Source organism: Microplitis demolitor, chromosome 6 (assembly GCF_026212275.2).
Source record: "Microplitis demolitor isolate Queensland-Clemson2020A chromosome 6, iyMicDemo2.1a, whole genome shotgun sequence".
NCBI classification, from domain to species: domain Eukaryota; kingdom Metazoa; phylum Arthropoda; class Insecta; order Hymenoptera; family Braconidae; genus Microplitis; species Microplitis demolitor.
In genome coordinates, this window is record NC_068550.1 from 18425883 (window position 1) to 18451159 (window position 25277).

At 36.6% G+C, this 25277-nt stretch overlaps 1 protein-coding gene across 2 annotated transcripts in view; it reads left to right on the forward strand.

The window, feature by feature from the left end:
- LOC103572303 (ecdysone-induced protein 78C) overlaps nt 1–25277 on the forward strand; it is a 186081-nt gene that overhangs the window by 122551 nt on the left and 38253 nt on the right. For both annotated transcript variants that reach the window (XM_053739894.1, XM_053739893.1), the window contains one exon: nt 21546–21687. In XM_053739894.1, coding sequence (XP_053595869.1) covers nt 21546–21687 — 142 coding nt within the window. The remainder of the gene's footprint in view (nt 1–21545; nt 21688–25277) is intronic.

The following is a 25277-nucleotide window of genomic DNA, read 5'->3' on the forward strand; positions in this document are numbered from 1 at the left end:
AAAATAAATATCAAATTTCCATAAATAGTAGCAATAAATAGAAAATTTTACAAATAATAGTAAAATAGAATTAAAGAGACAAGAAAGATTCAGGAAAATAAATATTTAATATTCCCGGTAGCTATTGATGTCCACTTATGTATTAAAAATAAATAAATCAGGATTTACTTACAATATTTCGTTCTCGTTATCATAACTTTGATATTGAATTAAACAAATAAAGCCTCTCAATAGTCGTTCAATTCAATAAACAATACTTTTCAAAATTAAATAATTGATCATGTAAAATGAGCGAACAAACTAAGTGGATCTGGTTTAGGCGTAAGGGATTTAAATAATTAAAAATTTCACAATTTTTATCAATAAATAAATTAGTTATTTATTTACACTATTTACAATTAGAATTGTTAGAACTTTATTAATAAAGCGAATGCGACTAATAAAAAACGTGATAGAGAATGCAAACTATTAGAAAGAATCACGTACAATAAAATTGACACGTGGTCAATAGCAGTTAGCAATGCGGTAATTATTTTTTAAATAATTATACGCAGCAATCAGTAAATTTACTCTCAGTAAGTAGCAACCTCAATATACTGACTAAATATTAAGAGAATTAAGCGTAATATAATTAGCGGTTTTTCGCAAGAGACAATTACTGAAATTAAAGCGATTTTAAGACACGAGGTTGTACGATATAAAGCACGTTGTAGAATGATTCGTCGTGAATGTCGTCGTGAACGCTTGGTGTTGACGTGGCAGCCTTGCTGCATAAGACAAATTTTCCCATTGGCTTAAAAGTGCGCCAACAGGAGGTAGTTGATAGCGGATTTTCTCATTGGCCAGCCAATATAAGACGAATTGTCTGATTGGCCGGCTTGTAGCAGGTTCTCATGGCGTCTTGACACGGCCATGAGCTAGAACTTGTGTGTCTCGGGCTCAGATAGCGAGTGGCCCGGCGCTATTCTGACCTTGAAGTCAGTAGCGAGTTTGGCAGCTCCCGGACGTAGCAGAAACGCGCGAAGTTTATTTAAATTAATCAAGCCCGTGACTGAACAGATCTTTACTAAACGATGTAGTTTTTAATTTAAATTAAACTTTGAGGTCGTTTAATTAAGTAAATAATAATTGATTTACCTATTTAATTAGCCGCAGTAGCATACAGTAACATGATTTTCTATAGCCTGGGACTTTCTGTTGTCTTAACTAGAGACGGCTCGTTGCTGGTCTTCTGTTGGATCGTTTAGTGACTAATAAATAGTATATATATATATATATATATATATATATATATATATATATATATATATATATATATATGTGTGTGTGTATGTGTAAGAAGTGTTGACTTTCCATATTTTTTACGAAAAATCTGGACATTTTTCAATATGTACCATAGGCAGACCTCTCGAAGCCAACTTCGTCGAGGGTTTCTCTATTTCTTTAGACGGATGCAGTGTTAAATCCTCGAAGTATGCATTAATTGTGGCTGTGGTTCTATTTTACATGTTAATAAGGTTCGTTCTTTGTGCATATCGCTGGATAATGTCCATCCTTAGTCACTTGATTTTATTTGAAACAAAGGGTGCCACCTAGCCCAAATGATCTGGGGCGAAAAATCAAAATGTGAGCAACGCGTGTATATCTGAAATATGCTAGAATACGGCCTCCCGTAAAAAGGCGTTGACCATAGAAAGTAACTGGCTTCAATTGTCATTATTATTATTGTGTTATTTCAAGTTTTATTATTTCCGTAGAGATACCGTATTAGTCTGAGTAAATATTATCGTTAAAAATTCCTGGCAAAAACAAAATTACCGCTTTAAATATGTTTGCTGTCCCGGTTTGAATAGAGTCATTTTCAAATTGTTATGTTTGGTCTCTTTCATAATTTAATATTAATAAGAATGTCACCGGAAAATAAATAGCCGTCTAGAACCGGATGTTAGATTCATTATTTCTCAGGGTCATTGTAATAATCGTAAGAGTAGGAAATAATAAGGACTTTAATTAATGCTAAACAAATTATAAAAATATTACAATTTCATTTACAACCATCAATAAAATTAAAATTTCAGTCTCCTGGGCTTTATTTAAAACAACAACTAAATTTAGTCCCTGGACTTTTGTACTCATTCGGTCCCCTGGACCTTTTGTTATTTTATTCCCTGGATAATTTATTGATCTCCTGGATCTTAATTCATTATGTCTCCTAGACAATTTTCTATTGATCCCCCGGATTTTTCTGATTACATATAGGTCTTCGCACCTTGACCTTGAAACGTCTTCAGTCTTACTGTCCCAGTATAGTCGATTCCAGTGTGTAGTAACGCTTTAGATTACACAAGCGGCTGGCAACTGTCCCATTAATTATTGTGCACAAACACCTCTATATCTCGTGCACACGACGCAGCGTAGAATGTGTGATCTGACTGGAACTCAACCACCTTCTATCCAGACAGATCTTCGTAAATCAGCGAGAGTCAACTTCATCATCCAGCAGCGAATTCTTCAAGCGACCGCCGACTCTGAGTACTCCGTTGTAGTCACGAAGGGAATCAATTTAGCGAGACAATGATTTCGATGTAGAGAATCACCATCTTTCAATATCTTCAGCTCTTGCGAATACTACTCACTTTGAGTATACTTTATCAGCAAAGTCGTAGCGAGTTCCAGGTCAACTGTAGAGAGTGGTGTGGCCAGTGTGGACTGTGGCACTTATTTAAATTTAATAATGGCACTTAGACAGATTCTAAGAGTACGAAGTAAAGGTGACAACTTAGAGAATTTATCCAGTCGCATGTATAGCGGGTGTGATTCTGCCTTGAAGATGGTAAAAACCAGACCTTTAAGACCATCTTTAAGATGTGGTACCGTCTGCGTAGGGATGTCAAAAGATGGCCAGTTTTCTTTTGATTGACTGAGCCACTTAGGTCCCGTCCACCATAGCGAATGCTGTTCTAGTTTAGCTGCTGATAAACCTCTTGAAGCACAGTCAACTGGGTTAAGTTTCCCTGGAACAAAATCCCAGTTGACACTTGATAGCGATTCTTGAATCTGGGTAACTCTATTGCGAATGTAGACTTTCCATCTAGCTGGGTTATTTCGTATCCATGTTAAGGATACAGCGGAGTCTGTCCACCAGAAAATTAGTATATTATTCCTGGTATAGTATTGGGTTCCAGTGGTGCAACTTGTGGTTTGGAGAAATAGTGGAGCTCCCAGTAGCGTCAGTATTTTTTAAGAAGGCGATAGCAGCCATAGCGAGTTGTGAAGTGTCAAAGAATCCATGTAATTCGATCGATACACCTTTTTGTACAGAATTCCAGCAAGTTATTTGAATCTTTGAAATCTGATGCAGTTCATCTCGAATTAAATTCCTTTCTTGAAGAAGCAACGGTGATAGCGTAGCATTCCAGTCGAATTTCTGCAGCCAGCGCTTCTCCATGAACATCTTGGCTCTCACGATCATGAGTGCCAAAAAGCCCAATGAGTCAAACAAGTGAGCAATTTCAGATAAAATTGTGCGTTTTGTAGTTAGTGATGCTTCTGGAAGGGAATAGTAAAACTGGAATTTTTCCTGTGTTGTATTCGAGGTTAAACCGAGCACTTTTACTGTAGTGTCCCTAAGTTCTCTTGGTATATCTTCTTGGGTTTCAACTGGAGCGACTCGAGCAAGTAATTCTGTTGAATATAACTACGTATACATAACTATGTATGGCCATGCATGGCCTTATATGATCCATAGATGGCCACGCATAACTTTATTAAAAATTTGGTATGCCCATGCATGGTCATGTATGCCTATATATGATCCATATGTGCCCATGTATGAATTATTTATGACCATTCATAATTCATTAATTACGGGCATAAATGATCATCTATAGTTATACATAACTATGTATGACGATACATAGCCTTATATGATTCATGTATCATCATGCATAACTCTATTAAAAAGTTGGTATGCCCATGCATGGTCATATACGCCTATATATGATCCATATGTGACCATGCATGAACTGTATATGACCACATATAATTCAGTAGTTAAGGGCATGCATGGCCATATATAGCCTTATATGGGCATGCATAACTTTATTAAGAAGTTGGTGTGTCCATTAGGGTGTCCGTTCTTTACCAAATTAGATTTTTTTTTACTTAGCCATGATGTAAATCATTTATATGAGATCCTAAAATAATAAAAAATATTAAAAAGTTTATTCTAATGCCGTTTAACCGTGCCTAAGTAATGATATACTCCCGTTTCAGTACAATGAGCATAATTTTATTACTCGCTCAAAAATAAGTGTGCGGCAATGACTAATACATATTTTTGTAGGAAATTCACCGCTCTTCAAAAAAGCGCTTGTAAGTTTTTTTTCCGTGAATCCAATCATTTGAGAGATATTGAAGGTCAAAGTTGGATTTGTTTATAAAAATTGGCGCTTTTGTTTGAAATTTTATTAATTCCTAATCCATAGGCATAAAACTAAGCACTATAAACTTTCTTCTAGGAAATTTATCGCTCTTTACAGACAACTTTAACAAACCATCTCAAAATTTCGCTCTAATGATACAAAAAATTCCTTCTATTTTGAGCTTGAATATCTCTCAAACGGTTGAGTTTATTAAAAAAATCTAAAAGTCCTTTTTTGTAGAATGGTAAATTTCTGACAAAAACTTGTTAAATGCCCGAGTAAATATCTGTTTACTGAAGAATTATAGAATTTTAATCGAAAAACATTATTTTTTAATCCTATCAACTTTGAGTTTCGATATCGCTTAAATGGTTGGGTTCACGAAAAAAAGTGTAAGAAACCTTTTTTGACGAGCGATAAATTTCTTACAAGAAAGTTTATAGTGCTTAATTTTATGTCTATGTATTGAAGAGTAATAAAATTTTAAACAAAAACACTAATTTTCTTAAACAAATCAAATTTTGACCGTAAATATCTCTCAAATAGTCGGATTTACGCAAAAAACATACGAGACCTTTTTTGAAAAGCGGTATATTTCCTACATAAACATGTATTGCTCATTGCTGTACACTTATTTTTAAGCGAGCTTACATCCCTTAGGCAGGGTTAAACAGCGTTAGAGTAAGTTTTTTTATTTTTATTTATTATTTTTGGATCACAAATAAATGTTTTATATCATGGCCAAGTATAAAAATCTAATTTGGTAAATAACGGACACCTTAATACCCATACATGGCAATATATAATCAGAATCATAGAATAAAAATTTGGACACGTGTAATTTAAAACTTAAATGTCAAATAAAATAAAAAATATTTAATTGAATTATATCAGAGTCATAAAATAAAAATTTGAACATGTGTAGCTTAAAATTTGAATGTTTAATAAAATCTTAAAAAGTTCAGTCCAGTAAGAAAAGAATATTAAAATTTAAAATTCGAACACATGTAATTTGAAATTAAAATAGTAAATATAATTTTTGAATTGTGTGATAAGAGTCGGCTGCTAGTCACCTAATACTTCTATTACAATTGTAAAGAATTGATTAAAATAACGTACTTATATAATATAATATACTGAAAAATTTTATAACTGAAAATGATCTAGTACTTATCGCAAACAGTGTTATTAGAGAATAATCTTTTAGTCTCAACAATTTTGTAATTGAGTTGATAATGCTGTTAGAAATTAAAATTTACACATCGCTTAATTAATTTAAAAATAAACCAATCCGACTCAATGTAAGATCTCTGGGGTTTCCCGTCTATAGGCTTCGGCTTGAGCCAAATACCCACAAAACATCATTATATCAATTCTGACATAACAGTGCCTACATGCTGCAGCTTTGGTTTTCCGGCATGTTCATTAGCTTCACTATACCTATTGCCTCTCTTAGAGTCTCTCTAGAATATCTTTTTCTAATCAGCGGTTTTGTAAATATGTCAGCTAGTTGTGACTCGGATGGCACATGTTTTACTTCCAGTTCCTTGTTTTCGTTCGTATTCTTCTGCAATAAATGTCTACTTCATGTCCATGTGCTTGAATCGCGCATGGAAGTTTCTACACCGAAGCCACTTAATGGCGCTTTGATTATTGGCATAAAGTATAGGTTTTGTCTCTTCTTCAGTCAGTTTGCTGACTAGTCTGATCAGCCAGATCAGATTTGATGTGGTGTGACATGTTGCCACGAATTCAGCTTCAGATGTAGACAGAGTCATCGAATTCGGTTTTCTGGTCCCTCACATCGCTCGTGTGCCTCCGAGTTTTAGAAGATATCCAGGCATGGACTTTCTTGTGATAGCTGCATAGTCGGCATCGGAATATGTTTCTACGCTGGTGCTTCTTGTTGCGTTGAACTTAACTCCAGAGCCATTTGTTTTTTTTTAGATAATTAAATGATCTTTTTACTGCTTGCCAGAGAATTTTGCGTGGACTTTAACGGTGTCGACTTACGTGGTTGACCGCATATGCTATGCCTTGCACCGTCACCATTGCTAGAAAGAGTAGTCCTTCTACTGCTTCACGATATGGTACCTTGGCTGATAGATCTCGCTCTCCTGGTTCCTTCAACGCGTTCAAGTTTTGAAAACTGTTGGCTGGCACACTAACCGCGTTGGCTTCTTCCATGCTAAATCTTGAGATTAGCTTTTTTGTGTATAGGCCTTGGTTGGCCAGAATTGACTCATTTGTCATCCTTGTTAGATAAAAACTCACGAACATAGTTGGCGTCGACACCGTGATTTCAACTTCTTGCTTCAGTAGCTCAATAAACTGTTTTACCTTATATTTGTTTACATTCATTACGAGTCCATCATCTACGTGAAGTGTCACTATTATGCATTCTCTGTTGTTCCCTGGTGACTTGAATACACAAGGGTCTGCTTCTGTTGTTTTTAACTTGAATTTCTCGAAGCTTCTTGTAATTTTCCGATTCTAGTGCTTCGGTCCTTGCTTGAGGCCATATGATTCTCTCTTAATCTTGCAGCTTCTCTCTTACCCATTGTTGAAGCCTTCTGGGTGCTCCATGTATACGAACTCTATTAACTTACCGTGCAGAGAGACCGTATTCATATCAAATTGTTCAGCATACATATTATTTGATGTGGCTAGCGATAGAACAGTTCTGACTGAATCGTACTTTTATTCAGAGACTGAAAAATCTGTGCTGTCAACAAACAACTCATTCTCGATACAAAACTACCTACGCGATCAAATTTATGACTAGAGTAATTCCTGGAGGAATCTTATCATATAGTAATTTAATGTACGGAGAAAGAGTTTCAGATGATGCAATATTCGAACAATCTAAAATATTAGATCGACTGAAAAAGGTGAAGTAGTGATAGATGACAAAGGATTGAGAGTTGATAAACTATGCAAAGGTAAATATATTCAACTCAAACGGCCTCCATTCAAAAAAGAACAGCTCCAATTTTCTCGAGAAGAGTCGCGATTAAGCGCCAAAATCGCAAGAGCACTTGGAACGTTCTAATCAATGACTTAAAGTTTTTAGAGTCTTAGGCTCACGAATGTCAATCGGTTTAGTCAAAAAAGGCAAAGCAATATCATTTATGTAATTGTTAATTTAAGTTCTTCTACCTTGAAGGATGTTAAATTTTACGAAGTTGTCTATACGTAAGAAATAACGTAATTTTTCGTAATTCTTGGAATAGTCAATTAATAAGATCTAAAAATTTTTTTTTAAATATCTTTGCAAATACACATTTTACAACAAAAATGAACATGACCTTTCTTTGTCAAGAATTTGATTTTCTACAAATTAGTTTCTATGGCTTTTTCCTTCAATCTGCATATTTCATGAGATATTTAAAAAAAACCGCGATTGTATCGAAAAATGAACTTTGATCGTCCTGCGGCACGTGATCTTCTTACTTTTCCGGCGAAACTGTCAGACTAATCATAAAATGCCGTAAGATCTTTTTTGTAAACAATTTTATTTCCGACAAATTATCTTTGGAAATTTTTTTTTAAATTCTGTGTTCTATTCTAGTTATTTCCATTTTATGCCAATCTCATAAAAAAAATAGTGTTCTGATCGATTTAAAGAGCTTGGCATTAAAATGGAAATAACTAGAATAGTTATGCTGCAGGATCACCACCTCATTCTTTTCTATGCACTCCTCGATTTTCTTTGCTTTTTTTAACTCTCGTCTCTGTACTTTTGTCTTTTAATTAGTTCCGGCATTTTCATTGTCCTCCCAAGTATCTCATCCCAGTACCACCATTTACCTTCCAACAGCACCTTCATATAGTTTCTGCTTGCCCTTTTGCCTTCTTTTCTCAATCTTTGCACCTCGTCTTCCAGCCACTGAAGTACTCTGGCTTGCTGCTCCATGTAATCGTTGTCCACCCAGATGCCCGTTCCTTTTAGCAGTTCCTTCTTTTTCATCAACCTTATTTTAATCTCCACTTTATTCAGTACCAGAATATACTTAACCTTGTTATTCATTATCTCCCTCGTGTTTCTGACTATGATGATCCTCTCACCCAGCTTTTCCTCAGATAGTTTTTTAAATTCTTCGATTGACACTTCCTCCTTCCCGAAATCTCCCCACACCACTGTCCTATTCCTTCTGTAATTTCTTTCATTCTTTCCTCGCTCCCACACTTCTTTCGATAGCAGCTTTGGTCTCACTGCCCGCTCCGTCATGTCATGTGCGCCGAACTGCTTCTGGATTTTCCTTGCGCTGTTCGAATCACCTGACTTTTCCGATCCCTTCGCCTCTGCACTACTGCTTTTTCCACTTCCTTCCCTATTTAATAACTTGCTGTAGTTTTCACTGGCAATGCCTTTAAGCGGAAGGTCTCTGCCGTCAACGCTTCTTGAACCCGGCTTGACCTCCTTCGAGCTTTTATTTTACTCCATCCCTATTATTGCTACACTACTTATGTACACTTTCTATACGTATCTAGATATTACTCAATAACAATTACGATAATACTTATAATAGTATTACCAATTTTTCTACTAAATAATATGATTATCCGTACTTATCATTCAGGTCACCGATTAATTAGTTTTATCAATACGGAGGTGCAATTCTAGCACGCAAATACCTGATAGCGACCAACAGCTGCCGGTATTCACAGGTAAAATACCACGAAAAAAATACAAGGCACTTACTCGGAAATAATAAATCTCAGCAACATAGCGATCAACGCGATAAAATGGATAATTAAATCTCCCGGTGGCAATTAATCAATTAATATTACTTGATTAATTGTAAAATGAAACCAAAACGTAGAACGGAACATAATAGCAAAAGATAATAACGACAGTGCGCCTGCTCGCTTTGAAGTCCCGTATCTCTATAATCAGTTTTTCGGGTAGCCACCTGTTGACAACCCATGGAGCGCATCAATCGCCTCTAACTATTTAGCTTTAGGCCTCACTTTCAATAAATAATTTAATTATAAAAATATTTTCCTTAACCCTGAATGATACGCCGATAAATACCTAAATACACGTGATACTTTTTTTCTCAAAATTGATATTTATAAATCATATACTTAATTAAATAATAATTATTTTATTTCATTAAATCAGCTGCAGTTGTATTTAGGAAAAATATATCGATCTTTTTCACCCGGCGCTCAATGTTTCCAATACCTCATAAAACATGTTAATAAATAAGTTTCAATGTAAAAGTGTACTACAAGCTTATGCGTTGGCCTATTATTGAATAAACATTTTCGATTTACTTAAAAAACTAGAGTCAACAGAACACGGGAGAAAATTTGTAGCCTATGCTGACGACCTCCTCGTCATCATAGAAGGCACCTCACGTGCCGATATTGAGAGAAAGGGGCAAGGGATAGTAGACACAATACTGGGATGGTGTCGTTCCGCGAAGCTAGCATTGTCGGAGTCCAAGACCGAGGCGATATTCCTCAAGAGAGAGTACACCCGACGCGGTCCACGCAAGGACAAAGGTCCGTACCCCTATGAAGCGAAAAGACAGAAAAAGCCCAAGTATGATTCAAAGCCACCGAAAATCGTAATAGGTAAAACAAAAATAGCATTTAAAAAGAGCGTTAGATACTTAGGGGTACACTTCGACCAGGACCTCAAACCAACAACACACATAAAGACAAGGCGCGCGAAATTAGACAAAACTTTTGGTCGTCTACGCCGTCTCGCACGGACTGAATGGGGACTGCGCTTTCCGGCTATGTCCACTATCTACAAGGGTTACTTCCTGCCTGTTGTCACTTATGCGGCAGCAGGCTGGAGTGACCTATGTGGGGTAGAGGAATGGAAGGCTCTTAGGGCCCTGCAACGTCGAGCTCTGATTACGATGACGTCTTCATACAAGACGGCATCGTATGAGGGACTTTGTGTAGTTGCGGGGGCAGTGCCCATTCAGCTTGTGATTGATGAACGTTGCGCCCGCTACAATCTTCGCATTGGCAAACAGGCAACCCTTGGAAACGCGACCGTGCAGCCAGATGACGAAGAAGGCCTTGTCTCCCTCAAGAAAGAAACCATTCGCAGATGGCAAGAACAGTGGTCCACAGCGGAAACAGGACGAACAACATTCAACTTCTTCCCCGACGTTACTGAACGTCTAGCGAGCAAACACATCAGCCCTAATTTCTGGCTTACCCAGATTTTAACCGGACACGGCTGCTTTAAAGATAGACTCTTCAAGTATGGACTCGCAAAGAACCGCGAATGCCCCCAATGCAACGAAGGGTGGGATACCGTTCAGCACTTACTGCTAAAATGCACCGAGTTCGAGCCTCAGCGTGAGGTGCTCCAAAGCATAGAAGGGTGGGTCGCGGAGTGGCCACAAATCGGGCGGGTTCTTGCCGCATCCCCAGACTCCTTTAATATTTTCAATGGTTTCAGCAAGGATTGTCTCCACCACAAGCTCAGCAGCCAGTTCCAGCACCGAGAGGAAGGAGGAGAGGACTATTAGATCGCGGTTCAACTGGCATCCACTCAGTTGTTGTCGGAGCTTCTGGGCATGGATGTGCGGAGCTCACGATTTGTGAAGACTCTGTACATCCCGGGTGTCAGTCCGAAGTTAGGTGTGTGTGTGAATGTGTTGAAGTATGGATGAATGAATGTGTAACAAACTGGGTGTCTTCTTAGGAAGGCAGGGGAAGAAACCACGTCCCCTCTTGACCAATTGTGGTATGTTGACCAATACATGAAATTGGTACTATGGGGGGCCCATTCCAAGCCCCACTTCGACCAAAAAAAGTCTCTTTATTTCCTGAGACGGAAGGAGTGCATGGGCCCGTTTGAGGTAGGACTCGTAGTGGCTGTTGGTTCGGCACCCACACGCAAAGGATCTCCGATCCTAAGGGTTATAACATCCGCCAATATTGAGCTTGCTCAATGTTTCGCTTTAATAATATTATGGTAGAAGATAGGGGATTTACGCAGCGCGAGTATGCCCAAAAGGGCGAGGCCTCGGCTTCCGGTCGGCGGAGGTGAACTTAGGTTCCGTTACATTAATTAATTAATTATTGAATAAACATACACAAAATCCGTGAAAAAAGGGCACATCATGATAATAAGCTAATGATTGTTCTCAATTAATGTCTATAATTCTTAGAAAATTTTTTATTTATATGCTGTAATAGGGAAAGAGAAAGCAATATACCTTGTAGGCCATCCCTGACATTTCCCATGTTGGACCCAAAACGCAGTGTACCGAATCTAATAATAAACCAATTTTTTTTTTTTATATTTCTTAATAGAGATATATTGTTCCTGGGATATTTTGTCGGGGGATACTTTGTCGCGGGGATATTTTGTCGCAGCGATATTATGTCCGAGGATATTTTGTCAGGGATATTTTGTCGGGGAAATTATCGCTCAATACTAGGCTGGAATATTTAATTTAAAAATACAAAATTAAAAGACTAAACGAGCACGCCGAAGGCATGTGAAGTTTGATCGTAATTATACTTCGAGCTTCGTTCTCGAGATTAAATATATTCAAATAGATTTATTAACAATGTAGTTATCTCAATGTTTGCTAGAGTGCACAACTGTTTAGAGAAATTCGAGAAACATCGGTCTCTCTGGCTGCATCCATCTTGTACTTCCATGTTTAAGAGTAAGCTAGAAAAGATGAAGAGAAAATTTTGGATCATTTGTCTTATTTCCATTGGGTTGGGTGACCAAAGGATATCTTTGTGGGTGAGAAGTTAATCTCTTCGAATGAGGCTCGAATTATAATAACGATCAAACTTCGCACGTCTTCGGGTTTAATTTAAATGCTCCTTTCATAAACCTTAATAATAGTAAATCGGCTTCCACCTTCTCCTGGTATAACAATGAAACTGCGCACCTCAATGTGTTTAACCACGAGTATGAAACGCCTTCTATTTGTTTTGCAGTTAAAAAACGGAAAAGAGCGCTGCTGTTTGATTTCAAAGGGTCTAGCTTGTAATGACTGCAGAATTTACACCATCGCTGCAAAGCTGATTGATATTGTTTCATGGTAGAAGGTGTCAGTGAAGCCAAGATTATTTCTGCGGATTCTTCTGGGCAGCCTCTCTTGATGAAGGCTTGCCTGATAATAGTCCTGTTATTAGCTCTAAAGAGGCAGCTCTCGGGTGTTGTTTTTTCCTGCAAGGTGATAACAATAAATTGATATTAGACTTTCAGTGCAATGGATTTCCTACTAGGAGCTCGAGAAAGAGTGGGTACCAGGCTTGGTTCGGCCAATTTGGAACGACAATTATACCAGTTGTTTCTTCCAATTTTATCTAGTGTAAGACTCTAAGAATTAATGCAATTGGCGAAAACGCATAGAATAATCTGTCTGCCCATTTCACTGTAAACGTGTCTATCTTGACCGCACTAACGTCTGGAAACCGAGAACAGAAATTACTACATTTCTTGTTAGTTACTGTTGCAAACAAATCTATCTCTGGTCCACCAAAACTATTAATAATCATCTCAAATGCGTAATTAGCTAACTCCCATTCCGTATCATCGTTAGCTAATCTCAACAGACAATCAGCTTCTACATTTTCCTCTGGAGGGATGTGAGAAGCAAATAGAAAATTGTTTCTTCTCTCAGCCCATTGCCAAATTTTTTCTAGTCAAGTTGTTTATGCCAGCGCTCTTGGTCTCCTATTCAAAAGCCATGTATATTATTTATGCCGTCAGTAGCTACTCATCCTGTATCTGACGCGTATATAAAAATTGTCTTACCAAACTCTACCTTCTTAATCTTACTACTTTCTACTTTTGATTTTTTTACCCATCAATGGAAATCTTGGAGTAGGTAGTCCGGAATAACCACATTCGTGTCGTAGTCAAAATTATTTCTTGCCAGACTTATGCTCTTAAAACTTTCTAAAGGCCTTAAGTATAGCCAACCGTAGTCTACACCTGGGCAGGCTGCCACTAATTTCCTTAATAGCTCAAATAAGTCTCTGATAGAATGTATTCTTCTCGATATAAACGCGGTGAATAATTTACTCAAGTGCAGTCGCTTGTCTACTGTCAATTCAACCAGCTGCTTCTCTGAGTCTAACGTGAAGCCTAGGAAATTACATCTTGTTTCCGGATTTAATTTACTTTTCTTCTTATTTATCAAGAATTCTAGAGATTTTAATAACTTGGAGCCTTGATGTTTTCCTCACGTCTTTCTTTTAACTCCTCTACTCATAAGATATCATTTAAATATATGATCGATTTAGACCTTTGGATCTCAACTGTTTGATAGCCGGCTTCAACACTTTTGCAAAGACGTATGGGCTCGTACACAGACCGAAGACCAAACACGTAAATTGATAGATTCTGCCCCTAAATCTGAATCGAAGAAATTTTCTACTCGATGGGTGTACCGCTACCAGATAATATGCGTCTTCTATATCTAGTGTTGCTGAATGACAATCTTTGACAACCAAAACTCTAGCCGTTCTCAAGTCTTCCATTTTAAAATGAGATAAAGAAATAAACTTATTTAATTGCTTAAGGTTTAGAATGAACTGATCAAAGCCATCTTTTTTAGGAATCAAAAAATACGACGACAGAAACTGTCCCTGAACCTCATCGCACTCCTCGATGGCACCCTTAACTAGCAAGGCTTGAATTGTCCTTTCAAATCTTGTGATCTGACTACTATCAATAGCTACTCTAGGTTCCTCTACTTGAACAACCTGTCTATCAAATATTATCTTATAGCTTCTCGTACAGCCTAGAATGAACTTATTATCCGCCATCTTTCTCCAAGCTCCATAAAATTGTCAGTCTACCCACAACTTTACTTACTGGTATTTTTGAAGACTCTTGGTCTTCTGATTTTTTGCAGGAGGGACCATGTTCCTCTGTGATTGATGATTTAGCCGAAATGTTCCCTCTGGCTCTGCCTGCCGACTAGTCGTGGGCGACTCTGGCTCCAGTTGCCCTGTTGGTGGAGATCTGGTCTGCGTCCCATCGGGCGCACTAAGTGAATTCTTGTTTTGACTAAAACTTCCTTTAAGTGATGTTCTGACAATGGATGTAACTTTGTCTGCTGCTTTCACTGTTTTTATACTCTCAACCAAATCTTTTCCAAATAGAAACTCGTCAGCTTCTCCCTTTTCGAGTATGTCCTTTGTTGTTTCAGTGGGCTAACAAGAGTGAACTGGCAAAAGCAGTAGCAAAAAAGAGGCAAACAGAATTTCCCGATCGTAAAGTACACTCTAATGCTTCGCAAGAGTCGTGCAGTATATACTTAAAACTAGTAATTATAATTCATCAATATTTTTAAATAATAAATTAAAGTTACTTCATATACGCTCACACATACAAGGTGTGACGTGCATGCGCCTTTTTGTGAGCAGACAGCTGTCTTGACGCCGGCGCGATGGTGAAATGTCTTCATAACGATTTAACTTCAAACACAGGATTCAATTTCTTTCAGACTAACTAATTAATATTGAGCAAATTAAATCGTTACGTGACACTCCCCTCCACCAGGCCATGTTTTAGCCCCTGATAGAACACGGGCGAGACCCTCCATTTCTCACGGTCACCTGAAAATTAAACTCAATATTTATACCTAGATCTTATGTACTGGATACCTAAAAGAACTGTAATAATCACAAACCAAAAGAAAAATTTATATAACAAATAACTCACAGGATATGTCGACCAATCTGACACCCAACAACTCGCTTAAACCATCAGTGGAAAGAGGAGCGTGAGGGAGGTCAATTATTTCGGTTATCAAATAAAATAGTCCGTAATTGATTGGTTGCGTCATTTTATTAAATTTTTAGTAAACACGGGCGTCTTACAACAAGTAAATATAAGTATAAGCATAGGAAAGTAAAATAAAACATAATTACAAAGAACAAGTTGTACTCTTAGTAGTGAAAAACAATAAAAATATACAGGAATTCCTGTACTACGTTACCAGTCAGGTAACTAGACCTTCAACTGAGTCACCTTTAGGTTACTAGGGTCCATTTGTTCCGGACAATAACTCGCCGTATATGTTCATCGTTGTTTAGTCATCCCAACCATGAGACTGCACTCAATTCATCACCCCATTCCCGTGGCCATTTGGTAAGACTCGATCTGCAGTCGTTGCGCATAGACCATGCAGTGACCACGTGATGCCAGATGGAGTCTGCTATCTACTCCTCGGCATTTGCCAGTGTAAAAGCGCAAACACTTCTCACAGAAAGGTCGGCCCTCCAAGTGTTGGCTTATTCATAGTCTCGCCGGGTGTCCGAGATGTCCACACTTAGCATATCCAGATCTCAGATCAGCCCGGCGCATTGAATGGCTCCTCAACACCTTGAATTTCTGTTGCAGTGCTCTGAATCTAGGCACCATCTGTCTTGAATTTGAGCATTTACTGGAACTGTATGCAGAGTTACTTTAATGAATGCGTTACTGTTTTTTTGCTTCGTGAACTTAGGGTTCTCATGCTTGCCAGACCCTTTTTGGCCCCTTATCTTGATTCGACATTCTCTTTCCCAGTGCCCCGGAATCCCACAGTAATTAAATTTTTTATAACGCATAGATTTTCTTGACCGTCCTGTTGCAGCTAGTGCCTCGCCAGTGCTGGTTGACACACAGATTTCCATTCGTGTCTCCTTCGTCGTGAGTCACACCACCAGATTTAGTAACGTTTGAGCAGCCTGCGCCGTTGACTCCCATGCTGTGGTAAAATGTCTGCAATCGGATGGAAACGTAACGAGAATTTTTATCATAATTTCATTGTCTTAAACGGTCTCACCCATTGACTTCAATCTGTGCGCCAGGTCCTCTACTTTCGCAACGTGTGTAGCGATGTTGTCAGCATCATTTCTCACCATGGTGTACCATTGTTGATGCATCATGCGTATTCCGATGTCTGTTTTGCTCTCATATACCTGCTGCAATTTAGCCCAGATGTCCTTAGCTATCTTGCAGTTTATTATATGGAGCACAGCCTCCAGATTCGGGCTAGACGTAATTACATACTTTGGCATTGCCTCAAGACGTTTTGAAGTTCTGAACTGAAGCTCATATGCTTTGATCTGGACTCCGGTTGGTGCAGCGACCCCAGCTTTTCTCGGTTCTTGTGGTTCCTTCGTGTCGACCTTAATATCTATCTTCTTGGCCAGTAGCGCTATTTCAACTCTTAAGTTGATTTTATATTCGCGCTATTCGCCCTTTCACATATGGTCCGCTAATTTCGAAATTGTTATTTACTCAGTGTTTTGATAGCACCACCTTTTTTTTATAAATTAATTAGTTAGCATCTCTTACCCATACTTACACTTCAAACGTACTCTAACACCTATAAGTCATACCTATATCATACACGTACCGTAAACTTGATTCTACCTGAAACTCAACTCCACGTACCCACACTCATAGATACTACATATTTAACTCAAAGACACACTACTCATATTCGAATTCACATTAACTCACTATTGATACTTTAACAGATACCCAAGCTTTTTGGCGATACTAAATATTTTATTTAAGTCTACGATACAATCGTAACAGTTCCAAAATGTAACGTTACAAATCGTTGTTCAATTGATTATTTTACTAGAAAAACAAAGGCATTTTTCATGATTTTTGACTCGGAAAATAATTCTACTGATCCTGTACAATTATTCTGCCGGCAAGTATGTGAAATTTAAAAAAGTACCTCTTTAAAGCCTAAGCTCATAGGGGTGACTTAACTTTCTAGAAATATTGTTCCCGAAATCGAAAAGAGAATACTCTCTTAGATCTCAATGTAGGTCAAGACACCTCATGAGATCTTTGATTACTGCGGTATTATTGAAATCGAAGAGAGACACTCAAGAATGTTTCCTCGGAAGAATGATAAGAGTTCGTTAAGATTCCATATGTTTAAAGTAAGCTTTGTGAGTCTATGTAATTTCAAAATGTTCAATTTTTTCATTTGGAATGAGTTGAGAAAAATATATGCAGCTAAAAACTGATAATCAGAGCCAATCACATCACATCATTTTTTCTTAGGTAACTATCATAATAAAGGAATTTTAAGTATAGCGTATAGTATACACTTATCCAAAAAATTAAAGGAACAAGAAAATTTCATAAATTTTTTAGTGATTTTTGGAAGGCTGTATTTTCGTGAAAAATGATCGTATCGAAAAATAAAGCAAATTGAAGCTCGAAATCTCTAGTTTAAAGATCCTTCGACAAAAAAATTTTTTGAGCCACGGTTTTCGCGGAATCATATGAAATAACTCGAGACAAAATTTTTCTAAATTTTTTAGTTTCGTTTTTTAGGTCTACAGGGCCAGGAAAATTTTTTTTGAAGAAATCAATTTATGGCTCATTTAGAAAATTTATTCAGCTACAATTTGCTTTTTTTTGTTTCTCTGTACGACAATTTGCTGGTGAGATATCAGCCTTCAAATTAAAAGGATCCTTTTGTCTTCGACTATTGATATCTCAGCAACTAATGGTCGCACAGTAATTTAAATGGCAGTTTGAGAAACTTGATTAAATTCCCCACAAGCTCCATTTTTGATTTAAAAAAAAAAAATTTTTTTTCATCCTCAATATCAATTCGAAAAACTCTTAAAAAATGGCCATCTTCTGGTATTTAGTCAACTCATCGCTACTTTGCCAATATTGACGGAAAGGTTAATGTAGCCAGGTGATTTTACAGCTTAATGTACCCTCAAAAACCTTGTAAATTTTCAGATTGATCCACTGAACCGTTTGTCCCGATCGATTGCTCAAAGTTTTACAAAACAATCAAAGCAACAAGTTTTGTTCCTTAAATTGTTGAATCATCTTCAAAATGAAAAAATTCAATTTTTCTTCGAGTTTATTTCCGTTTTTTGTTAGTTACTCGATAAATTTGAGGTAAAAAAAATAAACTATTTTTTTTTTTATTTTATTTCTTATTTTTTTTTGTAAAAACTTGTGAAGCATCATTGGAAATAACACTGATTTATTTTGGAAATGACTCGGCCTTTGTGTATCACATTTCCACTTTTTTAAATCAATTGCATGAATTAAAAGTCGATACCCCCAAGGTGATTTCAGTGCTCAGTCTGCGAAGATTCAAACGATTTATTCTTATTACTCTCTGTGAAATTCGTTAGTGCAAAAGAAAAAAACAGTTTTTTTCAAAACTCATTTTTTCTTGTCTTTTTTTTTTTGGGAAATCAAAATTATTCCGAGAAACCGCTGGATACGGTCGACGGCGAGGACAAGGTCGACGTCGTGAAACAAAACCTCGAGACGATCGTGCAATTGTTCGACGTGTTCGTCGAGAACCATTTGCCTATGCAAACGTCATTGCACAGGACTTTCCGAGCCGTCGACAACAATAACAGCAGCAACAACCATAACAACGACAACAAAGACGGCCGTGAAACATTTCGTATCAAACCGTTATCAACCGATACCATGAGACTGGATTACGAACCAGACGTCCCGCCCGTGTGCCTATGTTGACAGACAGACATCGCCGAGCCCGTCTGGCGTATGCTCGTCAGCGGAACATGAGGCAATGGGGACAAGTTTTATTCAGTGACGAGTCACGGTTTTGTTTATACGGTAGCGACAGAAGACTCCGAGTTTAGCGTCGTCAGGGAGAGCGTGTTTCTCAAAACTTTACTCGCCCCGTTGTCGCTTTTAATGGAGGATCGGTGAGGGTTTGGGCTGGAATTTCAAGGTGGTCGCGAACTCCGTTAGTGATTGTCTGCCCAACCCTTGATGCTCGTCGCTACATTGACCAAATTCTAAGGCCGATTGTGTTGCCATGTCGACAAAATGTGAGGGGGTACATTTGTATACAAGATAATGCTCGCCCTCACATAGCAAACGTGACAAAACAGTTTGTCGAGAGGCACGATATAACGTTATTAAGACATCCAGCGATGAGCCCCGATCTCAACCCCATAGAACACGTGTAGGACATCATGGGGCGGCGATTGCGTCGCGAATATCCAAACTTGCCAAACCTAGCGGCGTTGGAGCGCACACTGATAAGAATGTGGCAAACGATTCCATAATCAGCAATTCGACGTTGCATCAATATGCCCGATGGATTAGCTGCAGTGATAAGAAGTCGCGGCGGTAACACACGATATTAAACACAAACAGACACACACGCATGGACGCACACACAGACATACAGACGGATGGATACTCACATACAGACAGACACGCACAGCAAGACAAAGAAACACACACACAGACATGTGCGTAATACACAAGAAGCGTAAATCCAACCGTGCAACCTCCACGTGGTACGCTTTGGGTAACGCAAATGCCGACGGTTAACGATACAAATTTTCGCAAAAAAAAAAATTGTTTTTTTTTTTACCTCAAATTTATCGAGTAACTAACAAAAAACGGAAATAAACTCGAAGAAAAATTGAATTTTTTCATTTTGAAGATGATTCAACAATTTAAGGAACAAAACTTGTTCCTTTGATTGTTTTGTAAAAGTTTGAGCAATCGATCGGGACAAACGGTTCAGTGGATCAATCTGAAAATTTACAAGGTTTTTGGGGGTACATTAAGCTGTAAAATCACCTGGCTACATTAACCTTTCCGTCAATATTGGCAAAGTAGCGATGAGTTGACTAAATACCAGAAGATGGCCATTTTTTAAGAGTTTTTCGAATTGATATTGACGATGAAAAAAAAATTTTTTTTTTAAATCAAAAATGGAGCTTGTGGGGAATTTAATCAAGTTTCTCAAACTGCCATTTAAATTACTGTGCGACCATTAGTTGCTGAGATATCAATAGTCGAAGACAAAAGGATCCTTTTAATTTGAAGGCTGATATCTCACCAGCAAATTGTCGTACAGTGAAACAAAAAAAAGCAAATTGTAGCTGAATAAATTTTCTAAATGAGCCATAAATTGATTTCTTCAAAAAAAATTTTCCTGGCCCCGTAGACCTAAAAAACGAAACTAAAAAATTTAGAAAAATTTTGTCTCGAGTTATTTCATATGATTCCGCGAAAACCGTGGCTCAAAAAATTTTTTTGTCGAAGGATCTTTAAACTAGAGATTTCGAGCTTCAATTTGCTTTATTTTTCGATACGATCATTTTTCACGAAAATACAGCCTTCCAAAAATCACTAAAAAATTTATGAAATTTTTTTGTCCCTTTAATTTTTTGGGTAAGTGTAGTTAGGGACTCAACATTATTGATTAGTTTAAATATTGTGCAAGCTTGTTTAGTTGTCTTATGTTCTGATTTTTTTTCTTGTTTGAGATTTGGTGCTGAAGCAAATTAGCGGTTAACGTAAAATTGGACGTGTCACAAGCTCATATACGATTATATTCAAAAATAATGAATGAGGTGACCAACCATCAATTGGTGGTTGGAATAATCTGGTTGCTTAAATTGGTTATTAAATATAATATAAGAAACCGATTTATTCATAAATAAAGAGATTGTGAGCAAATGCGAGAATTAAATTCGAAGTGATTTTATAACATCGGTAGTGTTATTACCGATAGCTTCGAGACCTGAGAATTGAGTGTGTTATTATCGAGTCTGACTACTTTAGATCGAATTCTATTTTCGACTGCCCTTTCAATTTCGCACAAAAAGTAAAGTTTTCATCATGATAGGTTTGGACGTAAAATCCGCTCGATAGCGAATAGGGAAGGGACATTCGAAATAATCAACATTCTCAAGTGATCTATTTTTTAATTTTTTTAAATGATTTCATACTCATGCGCTCTCTGTTATTGTTATAAAGAAATAAGTGACTTATCTGTCAATGAAACTGACCTTAAAACAAAGTAGATGATTATGCAACTGCACGTTTTGGGGAATTTACTCGAGACGTCAGCGCTCATTTCTAATTGATAAAAATAGGAAAAAATGAATTTGTCTACTTATTGTTCATATTAATATAGTTCAAATATTTTAAATAATATTATATAATGTAATGACTTGTAAATTATGCGGGTTGCTAAATAATCGATGTACCATATTATGAGTTAGATTCTAGTTTAGTTATTTGGTATTTACGAAATTACATGCTCGCGTCATCTGACATGCAGGATGGAACGTAATAGCTGCATCAGTAATTAATATGAAATTATATTCTTGTTAAAGGGATTCTTCCGAAGGAGTATACAGAAACAAATCGAATATCGATGTCTAAGGGATGGCAAATGTTTAGTCATAAGATTGAACAGAAACCGTTGCCAGTACTGCAGATTTAAAAAGTGCCTGGCAGTCGGGATGTCACGAGATTGTAAGTATTTTTTATAAATAAGTTTATTTCTTAAATTTGTATGTATTACAGCCAAGTCCCGTTATAAACAGTTTTGTTTTAAGTCATTTTCCTTGGTTTCTAGCTTTATTCAGATAACAAGTTCCTTAATGTTAAAAAAAGAATTATTAAATGTGTATTGTGAAGAACTGATCAATTAAGAATAAAAATTTAACACTCTCAAAGATATATTAGATAATTTTAGTTATAAATTATTCACTTATATAAATTATTTCAACAATGATAATTGCATCATGTAATATTTAACAACAAATACGTATAAATTTGCAATAAAAAGTTTAATTTAATAGTTATATTATTCTTTAAATAATCGGGACCATAATTTATCATCCAAAGAACGTAAAAAAACAACATTTTCGAATTGTGTGATCCCTGTTTGTTGTAATAATTAGTATATAAATACATGCCAGGACTGGTTGGTGGTTGGAATATTTAAAATATATGCTTATTAAAAATATTTTTATTCATCACAGGATATAATATCACTGAGTCAAATAAATAATTCGTTGATTCAATTTATTTAATACTGATAACTTTTTGAGCTCGTGATTAAGTGATAAATTGAATATAAATTATATTATTGAGCTCGAGTAATTAATCACCATTAATTGAAATAATTATATTGAGTCTATTTGAACACTGAATTGATTAATAAATTGCCATGAAAATAAGTAACATGAATTCAAAGTTTACTAAGTGAAGAATTAATATCAAACACTTAATTATTTCATTAATTGTGATTCTGAATATTAAACGCGTAAATATCCGAGTACATTGAGTTCATGAAAACATTGAGCACTTAGTTTAACTGATTTCAGAAAGTTTATAATAAATTACACTGATTTGAATTCATTTATAAACACGTGTTAGCATGATGACAGAGACTACCAAGCGAGAATTGAATTTTATAAAAATAATTGATCGTAATGATAATCAGAATAATTTGTAATGGGTCCACTTGTCTCATTAACTGAATTGTGGTCTCAATAAAAAAAGGGCCAACACATGTGTAGAACTTAAGGTGCCTTATGTACCTGTCTAGCTATGCTCTCTGAATCTCAGGACGAGGATAACCCCGTACTAGACCACTCAGTATTAAAATTAGAAAGAGATCTTATACCTACTTATCAGGAAGGTTGTTATTAAATGTATGAAATAAACATATAGAATTAAAATATAAAAACCTTGGCATTTATTCAAACGAAATCACTTTACAAATAAATAATGAAAATATGAACAATAACCCAAAATGACTGATAAAATTGACTCGACTGAATTTATTAAACTGACTCGACTAAATTAATTAATTATAACGACTCCTCAATTCAAAAATATCATTTTACAAACAAAATAGTTAACCCGACAAAAACAAAACGACTCGACTCACTTACTCCAACTATCTCCAATCCAAACCAGTCCTTCCTTCCACCGAACCTTTTCCTCCATGACTAAAGCCTCCAAACAGTTCCTTCGAAGTCCACCAATCCATTTCAAACCTTTCCAAATCTACCAGGTCCAATCCACAATAATTATTAATAATATTTAATTTAAACAAAACTTAAATAAGAATAAGCTTCCACCTGAGGTGGGCTTATATGCTCTCAGCCCATTTAAGAATATGAATATCAGCTTGTGTCGTAGCAGTAGTAGATAGTAGTAGTAGTGGAAACCAAGGTGTTAGTCGTTGAGCACGTCCGTCCGCGGCAGTTGCTTCGAGCCAAGAGACCGGCAGCTCGTCGTCTTCGTGCCTTGTACCTTTCTACTCAGGTTAGCCAACCCTTAAAACCAAAAGTCGAAAACTCGACCGTAGCGACCCCGGCGCATCAGTGTCTGTATTGTCTTCAATATTGACAGTTGTTGAAGAAGGAGGGCGGATCTTTTGGCGCGAGTCGAAATTAAATTTAAATTAAAATGCAGGAGCATTCCACCCCGTTACAAATTGTAAAATTAAGTCTATTATTTATTTGATCACTTGTAATCATTAATTGATTGATTGTGCACCTGTTATGATTTCCGTGAGATTAAATTTTTCAAAAACGTAGCCGTGGATCACTTGAATTTTTGAGTTCTTAATATTAACCTATTAGATGAGTTTTGATGTATAAATTATATAAATAATTATATAATTATAGAGCTCGATGATATCTTTAATTAATTAACTTATCATTTTTAATTAGCTTTTCGAGATGAGTGCAATCTTAATTGATTACAAAATAACAAGTGCTGTTACTTGAAAAGTACGTTGTGAAATATAATGGCGTCGGTCTTCTCGACACGAGGCAGGAAAAAGGCAATGTGTATGCGTCGCACTGTGCATGATCGAATTCAAAAGCTGTAGCCATTGGCCCCAGCAAGTACTACCGCTAGCAGCTGGAAGTGCGACTGTATTTGAATTCAAATGCAGTTGTAATGAAGCAATACTGTATAAAAAATTTTATAGAATCCATTATATTCTCTTGTATTCTTATAGATGATTTTTGTAAATCAATGAGTTCTATGAAAAACTTCTAAAGTCAAGTATCGGCTCTATTCATACAGCTATGAAAATCTATTTATTTTATCAAGTAAGGATGACAAACGACCTTTTTTTTATGAGCACTAATATTTTCATGAGAAAATAAAATGTCACAAAGAAGTGACGTAGTCATAATCGGTGAGAATTTTTTCGTTCCTGTAGAGGTGAGAATGCTCGGTTTTTATGTCTAACTAAACAACAAAAGAACTTAGATCAATATTATAATTGACAGCTGGTCGAGTTAACTATTGGTGCAATCGAATAATTAGTTAATGTAATGGCATCAAAAGAAAGGTGCTAAACAGTAAATTCTTTTATGGAAAATTTAAAAATTATTTAAAGAAAAAAAAGGTGACCTAACGAATAAATTAGGGGATCTTAATGGACCTCATAGAGACCTGTCGATTGAGGTCATGTTGAATACACGATTTTTAAGAAGAAGTGCTAAAATTATGTAGGTGACAAAGTTGTGATGATAAAAGAGCCTGATAATAAGGTCGTGCTCGTTGTTGATCAAGTAGAGGATCTTTACTTCGTGGGAGAGAGTAACAACGGATACGCGCAAGTCGTTATTCAAACCGGGTTTAGAACTTCAGAAAAGCTACCGAGATCCAGGACAGTAATTAGAATTTCATAGAATCTCTGGCATAGGAGATTGGGCCATATAGTTTAAAATGCAGTGGTCATCCTCTCTCTCCCCTCATACGATAGATACTCTCTGTCGAAAAATATAATCGATTGACGACTAAGGTGGACATTAACCAGAAGTATTAATTAATTAGACTCGTTAACTTACCACACAAGGAGAATATTGCAATGTGCAATGTTTGCTGCCGTGAAAAGCTAGCAGCAAACCATATGAAGAAAAAATCGACAGGAGCAAAATACATCGTGACGCTCACTGATGACAACAGTACGTGGTGTGAGGTTTACTTCTTGCGAAAAAATTGAGGCCCAATGAATCTAAAGAATATAAAAGTATGGTTGAAACTTTCACTGGTAGGAAAATTAAATTTTCGCAGTCGGATAACGGTCG